This window comes from Piliocolobus tephrosceles, chromosome 9 (genome assembly GCF_002776525.5).
Source record: "Piliocolobus tephrosceles isolate RC106 chromosome 9, ASM277652v3, whole genome shotgun sequence".
Taxonomy (NCBI): Eukaryota; Metazoa; Chordata; class Mammalia; order Primates; family Cercopithecidae; genus Piliocolobus; species Piliocolobus tephrosceles.
In genome coordinates this window covers 50,289,882-50,299,666 of record NC_045442.1, presented here as the reverse complement: position 1 = coordinate 50,299,666, position 9,785 = coordinate 50,289,882, and the positions used below count along the sequence as shown (strand labels likewise).

The 9,785-nt window shown below is 33.9% G+C and overlaps 1 protein-coding gene across 1 annotated transcript in view; it reads left to right on the top strand.

The window, feature by feature from the left end:
• The window catches only part of PCDH15 (protocadherin related 15), a 791,018-nt gene that overhangs the window by 292,330 nt on the left and 488,903 nt on the right, over window positions 1-9,785 (top strand). Inside the window, exon 4 of the mRNA XM_026454840.1 lies at window positions 5,646-5,806. Coding sequence (XP_026310625.1) covers window positions 5,646-5,806 — 161 coding nt within the window. The remainder of the gene's footprint in view (window positions 1-5,645; window positions 5,807-9,785) is intronic.

Sequence of the window (9,785 nt, the reverse complement as noted above, 5' to 3'; positions counted from 1 at the left end):
CTATCTATCTATCTATCTATCTATCTATCTATCTATCTATCTATCTATCTATCTATCTATCTATCTATAGTTTCTATAATACACATACAGAGTTGTTTCTTGGTATCCATGGGGAATTGGTTCCAGTATTTCCCTTTCCTCTCATGGATACCCAAATCCAGGGACACTCAAGTCCCTTATATAAAATGGTGTGATATTTTCATATAACCTATTCACATTATTCCATATACAGTCATGTGTAGCATAACTACATTTTGGTCAATGACAAGCCCCATTATATGATTCAGGTCCCATGAGATTATAATACTATATTTTATTGTATGTTTTCTGTGTTTAAATATGTTTACATACACAAACACCATTCTGTTACAATTGCCTACAATATTCATACAGTAACATAGTGTACAGGTTTGTAGCCTAGGAGCAATATGCTACACCATATAGAGTAGGTGTGTAGTAGGATATACATCTAGGTTTATGTAAATATACTCTATGATATTTGTACCATGACAAAATTGCCTAAAGACACATTTCTTAGGATTTATTCCTATCATTAAGCAACCTTTATGACTAGGCTTTAAATCATCTCTAGATTACTTATAATACCAAATACAATGTAAATACTATGAAAGTAGTTGTTATACTGTATTGTTTAGAAATAATGAGAAAAAGTCTGTAAATGTTTAGTAAAGATACAACTATCTACTACCTTCCTAAATATATTTGATTCCTGATTAATTGCATCCATGGATTAGAATCTCATGGATATGGAGAGCCAACTGTACATGTACGTGTGTGTGTTACATGTGTATATTTCCTAATAAAACCAAACACTGTACTGAGGATGAGCAAAAAGTTTTCTATATAAAGACCACTACTAGTATGAATTTACTGAATAAGGCTTCTTCCTGCCTTTGAAACTAATTAGTTTCTATGAGAAAATACAAGACTGAGATAAGAAAGTGGGAAGAGTGGTGGTCAGTCTGGTGATAGCAGGCCTCGATGGTTTGCCTATCAGTTAAAATGTAGCATAGAAAGAACTGTCCATGGCCGGGCGCGGTGGCTCACGCCTGTAATCCCTGCACTTTGGGAGGCCGAGGCTGGCGGATCACGAGGTCAGGAGATCGAGACCATCCTGGCTAACACGGTGAAACCCCGTCTCCACTAAAAATACAAAAAATTAGCCAGGCGCGGTGGCGGGCGCCTGTAGTCCCAGCTAGGCTGAGGCAGGAGAATGGCGTGAACCCAGGAGGCAGAGCTTGCAGTGAGCCGAGATCGCCTCACTGCATTCCAGCCTGGGTGACAGAGAGACTCCGCCTCAAAAAAAAAAAAAAAAAAAAAGTGTCCATTAGAGGCATGGGGACTTCTTTACAGTTGTGTCTCAAAGAAGCATTCCCTCTTACTTCTTGACTTCTAATATTGATTACTGTGGATTTAAGTCTTTTGAATTCATCTAAATTCTTTCAGTCTGCTTACTACACTAATGTGTTGACCAAACATAACCCTAGCTTTGTGAAATGAAGAATAGGCTTGGTTTGTAAGGCTTCTGTGACATGAAATAAGTTATTTTTAGCCAAAAATGATTTCCTTCCAAAATAGCATTATTAACATCAACAACAATAACCATAGTTTTCATTTTAGAAATTCTTACTTGTGCCAGGAACTGTAGTCAGCACTTCACATATATTATCTAATTTAATCATCAGAGCAAACCAGTAGGCTCTTCTTTGATGTAAATTACATTATACACACTGGTAAATAGAAGAATAAAGTTGGTATAATGAGGAAAGTTTATTAATTTATAAGTTATTTTCTAGTTAAGTTTATTCATACATTTGTTATTTATGCTTTGATATAGTCTGGATAAGCTTTTTTTCGCAATTAAAAAGAAAGGGCTAGCTATGTAAGAAGATCTTAAGAAAAAATGGAAAATCTATTGAAGAACATTTATTCTGTACAAGTAGAGTCTATATTAGCAGTTACATGAACTCCTGTAATTTATAATATGTTAATCTCTCTGGAGAATCAGGAAGTACATAAAAAGAAGCTGCAAAATTATCTGAATTAATAGGCTAATAAAGAGGCTAAATGAAAGATGAAGGTTTCCATTTTTATAAAAAAAATCCCTAGAGGTAAATGGCCTTCAATACCTACTTCTTGAAGGAAGAAGCACAAATCCCAATATTTAAGCCTGTAAAAGACTGACTGGCCAAGAAATGTGTTGAAAATATCAATAAATATTTAACTTAATATTTTTAACATGATTGTGATTGTTTTGATTTTCATTGTGTTCTAAATACAAGAGAACAAGTCTTTTTCAGGAATATACATATAAGTATTATAGTAGAGATGCCTTTTCTATTATAGTACTGATTTTATAGAGGAGAAAAATCGAAGGTAAATGTGGTTAAGTAATCTATCCACTTTCACATAGTCAGTAAGTGGTGGATTATGGATTGGATTCTAAGCCTATCCATTCCAGGGCCAGCTCTCTTAACTTCCATTATATGAGTATCAAACTAAATTTAATTCCATTTTCTGGGCTGTCACCATTTTAATTATGATGAAAGGGAAATTTCATATAAGGTGAATCCCATCTTGGGTATTACCTATTCTGCAAGACAGGCATATTCAGGATTTACACCTGTTGATCCCTTTATTATAATTAAATATGTCTCTTTACCACTACTAAACATGCTTGTTCTAGCTGATATTAATAGAACCATCCAGCTTTCTTATTTAGTGTTGTGTCGTGCCTCCCATCTTTGTATTTTTAACTTATCTGTAGTATTTAAAATGAAGTCAAGGAAGAGAATACATCTAAACATCACATGAAACATGTTAAGCAAAAGGTTTATTGGCAAAAAGGGAAGCTTGCAAAGTAACGAAGGAGGAAAGTGGGCACATTATCCCAATATAGCCAGAGTATTCTGGTGTTTAGCTGCTTGCCAGTATTGTCTAGAACACTAGCTTTTCAGATCTTGAAATCGTAGGATATGTGGAAAGATACAGTCACCAATGCTGGGATGGGGTAGGGAGGGCCAGGAGTTTCTGGCTCAATGTTAACTTTAGCTTGGATGTCACATATTCTTCCAAGGAGAGGGGTATGGGCACAGTTGTTCAGGCAATTCAGAGTGAACACTTAGGTTAATTTTTAAAAAATATGTATATTGCTCCTTGTATCATGTCTGCCTAAGCTTTTCTCTCTTCTCTCTCTCCCCTAAACTTTTGACTTAAAGCAAGATGGTATATGAACATTTGAGACACTTTTTTTTTTCTTTCTGGCAATACAAATGGACAATTCTAAAGGGGAAAGCAGGCAAACAAACCAAACTCTTTCTTTTTCAACACACCAGCAGTAGAAAGATTTATTGTTGAGTTTCAATCATTGAACTCAGGAGTGAGCTGAGAGCAAGAAAAGTATAAATGTTTTCCATGAAAATTAGAATTATTAAATAAAATATAAATCCAGATAGTGTTTTTGTTTCACTACTTTAATATTAGTTACTATTAAAACTTTATCTGGTTATAACCTATTTGCTTTGTAAAGAGAGTTCAATGGCTCCTTCCCTTAGTGTGTCGTGGAGTATATATATATAAAATATCAGAAGATTTGCAGTTGCTACTCTTAAACACTATTGAGTCAAGGTATTAATGTTAATGTTAGTTGACCTGCCTATTGTACATAATTTTTTCTTGATCAGAAAATAAATTACCTTTCAGTTTCTCAATTATGTATTGAAATATAAATCAAATATCTTTTTGTGGTGAGTTGTGTGAAGTATTTGTAAATTAGTACGTACTGGGGCCTTCAATATATATACATTCTTGAACATATTTATAGGCAGATATCTGATCTATACTTTGGAGTGTATTGTGTGTAGGTTATATATTTGCCATTTCAGTCAAAAATAAAAATAGGCCGGGTGCGGTGGCTCAAGCCTGTAATCCCAGCACTTTGGGAGGCCGAGACCGGCGGATCACGAGGTCAGGAGATCGAGACCATCCTGGCTAACAGGGTGAAACCCCGTCTCTACTAAAAAATACACAAAAACTAGCCGGGCGAGGTGGCGGGCGCCTGTAGTCCCAGCTACTCCAGAGGCTGAGGCAGGAGAATGGCGTAAACCCGGGAGGCGGAGCTTGCAGTGAGCTGAGATCAGGCCACTGCACTCCAGCCTGGGTGACAGAGCGAGACTCCGTCTCAAAAAAAAAAAAATAAAATAAATAAAAATAAAAAAAAAAATAAAATAAAATAAAAAAATAAAAAAAAATAAAAATACTCATTCCACTCAATATTCATATAATTAAATCCTAGTATGTGAAAAAGTGGAAAACAAATCTTGCCATTTACAAAAGTATGTGTATGTGAGACAACATTTGTGTTTAAACATTATTTTAGCTTGTTACAAAAGATTAATGATTCTTTCCAACATTTCTTAGACAGATAAAGACCTGTAGTAATAGTATGAGAAAGAAATATTATAGATAATTATAGTTCTTATTATATTACTGAGAAAATATTTTAAAGAGACTTCCACTTTTCTTGTAATTATGCAATGGTATAACATTTAGGCCAATTTCATGCCTTAAGAAAATGCAACAGATACATTTTTCATTATGTTTTTCAAGCTAGATTCATATTTATGGATTCTCTATATATTCTTGAGTACTATCCTAAGGCAATGGATTCTCTCAATATTTGCCATTTATTCCAGTGTTTTTTGGAGGCTACATTTTATTTGCATAGCCACATCTCTTCTATATCTGTAAGTTTAATAAAATGGATCCGCTAAAAATGATTGCTCCAAGCCATGGTATATTATTATTTGGCAATGAGATCATTGCTGCATGACGGAAAAATGGTATTTGAGTTGCATCAGTGCTGTTTGCATTCAACATGTAAAATGCATGGGATCTTTAACAGAGTAGAAAGGGTTAGAGACATAATCTTTTCAAGTCTTATTCAAAAACTGTCTACAATTCAGCTTGCTGAAAAAAATAATAAGAAATCAAGCACTGAAATGTTACATTGGCATAGTGTGTTGTTCTAGTGGAGTGACCCAGACATGTCTTAAAGAAGAATGGCTTTTATTGCATTTCTGCACACTAGTTTTGTCTTTCATATCAAGATTTATGTTTTATGTATCTGCTCTAAGATAAAAAGAAGCAGTTCTCACCATGGGAGACTCAGCTACTTTTAAAAAATCTGTACTTTCCTCTTCCTTTCTTAGTTTCACCATATCTTTTTATTTTTCACATCAGAGGTCTTATAGAATTAATTGAGGCATCAGACTCTGCTATTACCGGCATTTCCGTTTCTTCAGGATAAAACTCAATGATAACTCCTGTGAGAAATGACAGATGGGGGGAAACAGATTCATGTTGTTAGAGGGAAACACAAAATGGATGATGAAACTCACCAAGTCGGAATCTCTGCCTTCCACCAAAAATACTATTTATAAATAATATAATGCAGATATTTTGGCCTTTTGGCAAAGAATATTTTCTGTCTTATGTTAGATACACAGTTGAGTATTTTCTGCTTTAAAACTGATTGTGAGTCAGCCACAGTTTAAGAGCATGATCTTTGCCAAAGAATTCATATGAGTAGAATATGTTTTCAAATAACTTTCTTTGGTTTGCAGGTACAATTCTGGTGGACAATATGCTGATCAAAGGGACTGCTGGAGGACCAGACCCCACCATAGAACTTTCTTTAAAGGACAATGTGGATTACTGGGTGTTGATGGATCCTGTTAAGCAAATGCTTTTCCTGAACAGCACCGGGAGAGTTCTGGATAGAGATGTTAGTGATTTTTTTTTCTTTGCCCCTGTGATAGAAGTTTATTATAATTTAAATGTCTATGTGTGTGTTTATATGATATTGAATTATTTATATAATTTGAGTCTATTTCCTGAGTATATCAATAACAGTTTATTTAACTCATTGAAAGAAGTATGAGAAAGGAACATCTGTGTCTTAGAGAACCATTATACTTCTGATTTAATATCCTGGAAGCTTGTCAATTTCTGAACAAGAAGAAAATAGAGTGCTTAGAAAAAAGAGGTGGTACCCTTGGCAAAGTAGGACAAGCATGGCTATAACTCATTTCTCTCCAACGATGGCAACATATAAGTGTGTCACTCAGCTGTTGGCTTGAAGACATAGTTTGGTAGGTGCACTCACCGGAGCTTGCTTTACAACCAGTAAGCCTTGGTTGAAAGTCAAAACTGTGGAAATGTCTTACATAGCTGCAAAAAAGAAAAAAAAAAAAAATGAGCAAACGTTTCATGGTAATATGTCAGTTAAGTAGTTGTCAGATAGCATAAATACTTTTTTATTAAGAATATTTATATTGGGCTTGGTACAGTGGTAGCTCATACCTGTAATCCCAGCACTTTGGGAGGCCCAGTTGGGAGAACTGCTTGAGCCCAGGAGTTTGATTCCAGCCTGGGCAACAGAGCAAGACTCTGTCTTGACAAAAAATTTAAAAAACTAGCCAGGCATTGTGACACATGCCTGTAGCCCCACTAATCTGCAGACTGTGGTGGGATGATCACTTGAGCTTGGGGTAGGGGAGTGGAGGCTACAGTGAACCATGATCACACCAATGCACTCCAGCCTGGGCAGCACAGCGAGACACTACCTCAAAAAAAAATGCAAAATTACCAAAGTTGCTGGACGTTTCATTTCTGGAAAAGTTTTTTAAAAAACAGTTTAATAGGTTTAAGTAGCTGTCTAAAGTAACTTTGTACTCATTTATTTGCATCTCAGTCTTTCTTGAGTGCAGAGGGGCAGGGGATATTGGATTATAACCAGTAATTGTACTAGACCCTGGGAAAACTCAGCGAGTAACTCTAAACATGCTTACCCACAAGTTCCCAGCTTATGAAATCCAAATGTCAGATACTCAGCTTAGTGAGCCTGAGTCATTTCACATCATTGTGCAGGGTTTATGATCCACTTTACAATAGGTTATGGAGTACTTGATACTTTATACTATTTCATGTCTGAAATTTGGAGTCTTTAATAAATCTCAATTTGCCTCTTATTTTAGTACAGTTTACTATGTACTTTATTACCTATGAATTTTTTGAATTCTTGTGAATTATGTTTTCCTGCTGCCACAGTGCTTTCAGGGGTTCATTCATCAAAGCATAAGGGCTTTTATTCTGAATATCCTTAACCCAGCGTCCATCTGTTTTATGTGATGTATAGACCATTACGGCTAGACAAACAGTGAGGTAAATCAGGGCTTTTCGTCCAAATCTAATTACCACTGGAAATTGCAATCTCATTTAATTGTAAAATAATATATGCTTATGGTAACCATATCAGAAAATAAGCATATATATGAAGGTAATTTTATCAGTTAAGAAAATAACATCTAATATTTATTCTGCCACATTTTATTTCAAGCATTTATGTGTATTGGTATGTATATTTATAATACTTATTAATTTAAATTGGATTATACTGTTGATTATGCTTTTAGCCTACTTTTTAAATGAAATTTATAATACCATGTAAAATTATGCAAACAAATGTATACTTATATAATTATTTTTATTAGCTGCATATTTGGTTATTGGATGAATAAATCAGAGATTTTTAAAAAATGAATCTATTTTGGATGTCAAGTTTATTTGTAGTTTTAAATAATTACAAAAATGATGCAGTGAAAATTTTTGTACATGCATTTTTGTACAATTGTTTGGTGGTTTTATAGAGATAAATTCATTTACCATCATTATATTACTGGGATAGGGAGTTATATGCATTTTACTGATTGTCCCTATATATTATACCTATATGCTTTGATATCAATATTGCTAAATAATTATAATGTCTGAAATAAAATAATAATATAATGTAAATATTTGAAATAATTTTAGTCTACTTGGAGAGGTGTTTTATATTTTTACTTTATTGTTTTAACATTATTTACATTGATATAGAATAAGATTTTTTTTCTTCTTTATGCTTCTCTATGATCCTAGTTAACAATATTTTCTACAAAGATATGGTATTCATTTGAAAAAAATGTGAGTGCACACTTTTTATATAGATTGTATTTGTAAATATGCTCTCCAGTATTAATGAAATACATATTAATACTATGATATAAATACATGTAACTCTATACATTATTTGCATTGTTTTAAATTTTATTTAATATAAAATGTTTTTCCCAAAAGCTAAATACAGATAAAATATACATTATTGTTAAATAATTATATTATGATAAATGCCAAAATATTTGTAGTTTCTTTTAAAATATAGGGCATTTATCTGAAATGTAGTTCTTTTGGTTGTTGCCTGAAGTTTTGGGGTTGTTTTATGAATATAATGAATCAAAATAAAAAAATATGGGCTGGGTGTGATGGCTCATGCCTGTAATCCCAGCACTTTGGGAGGCCGAGGCCAGTGGATCACTTGAGGTCAGGAGTTCAAGACCAGCCTGGCCAACATGGTGAAAACCCGTCTCTACTAAAAAGCCAAAAATTACCCAGGCATTGTGTTGGGTACCCTGTAATCCCAGCTACTCTAGAGACTGAGGCAGAAGAATCACTTGATCCCAGGAGGTGGAGATTGCAGTAAACCAAGATCACACCACTGCACTCCAGCCTGGGTGACAGAGTGTGACTCCGTCTCAAAAAGAAAAAAATATATATATATGTATATATATGTGTGTGTATATATGTATATATACATATACATATATATATTCAGTATCAAATATATATATTATATATTCCATTTATATATATATATATGCTCTGAATAACAAAATAGAACCAACAATTTGAGTTTGACCCTACTAACAACGGCCAAAGCTCTGTATTATAATCACTGGCCTATAATTAACTTTAATCCTTCTAAGTGGTAAATTGCTCTTAAAATTATTTTTATAGAAAATTTTCCACTGAATCTTTGTTATGAAATGATGCTTTTCTAAGAACATTTGATTTTAATCAAAGTTGTTTGGCTTATAAGGAAGACACAAAAATGCCTTCAAATGATTTCAAGTTGATGGGAGAAAGTATTAAGAATACCAATAGCATAGATATAAAAAGTAATTTGCTTTTATGGAAATTCTATGTTTACCAAGGAGAGAGAAAAACTACTTTGTCTTGGACCATATGGTCTCTAGTTTCTACATTTTTCTGTGTATATTCTCTATTCTTCTCTCTGCAGAGCAGATTCCTTTATACACTTACAATTTTATCCATTGCCTTGTTATTCATTTGACTTTAAGTGTTTTCTATGTTCATGCCATGCCAGTTTTTCATAAACTTTTGATGCAGTGGTTATTAAAGAAGGCTTAAAGTCACTATGTTTTGTTTTGTTTTAAAATTTCTGAGAGAAATAACAATTAAATACTCATTGGCTTGAATCCATAGCCAGTGAGCAAGAGGTAGGGCCAAGTGGTAGATCCATATCCGATTATACTATCTTTTCAGCAGCAGTTAGATAAAAATATATTTTCCAGAGAAAGTGATCCAAATCATGTTTTCTACATTTGTTCATTGAGGCAATAAAATATCTCTTAATGGCAACGTTTGAATAATTATGGCTGCAATAGAATTAAAAGCAAACAATGTAAACACAAACATTTTTAACATTGCGTTAAAAATAAGCTGATAGGCCAGGCGCGGTGGCTCAAGCCTGTAATCCCAGCACTTTGGGAGGCCGAGACAGGCGGATCACGAGGTCAGGAGATCAAGACCATCCTGGCTAATACGGTGAAACCCCGTCTCTACTAAAAATACAAAAACTAGCC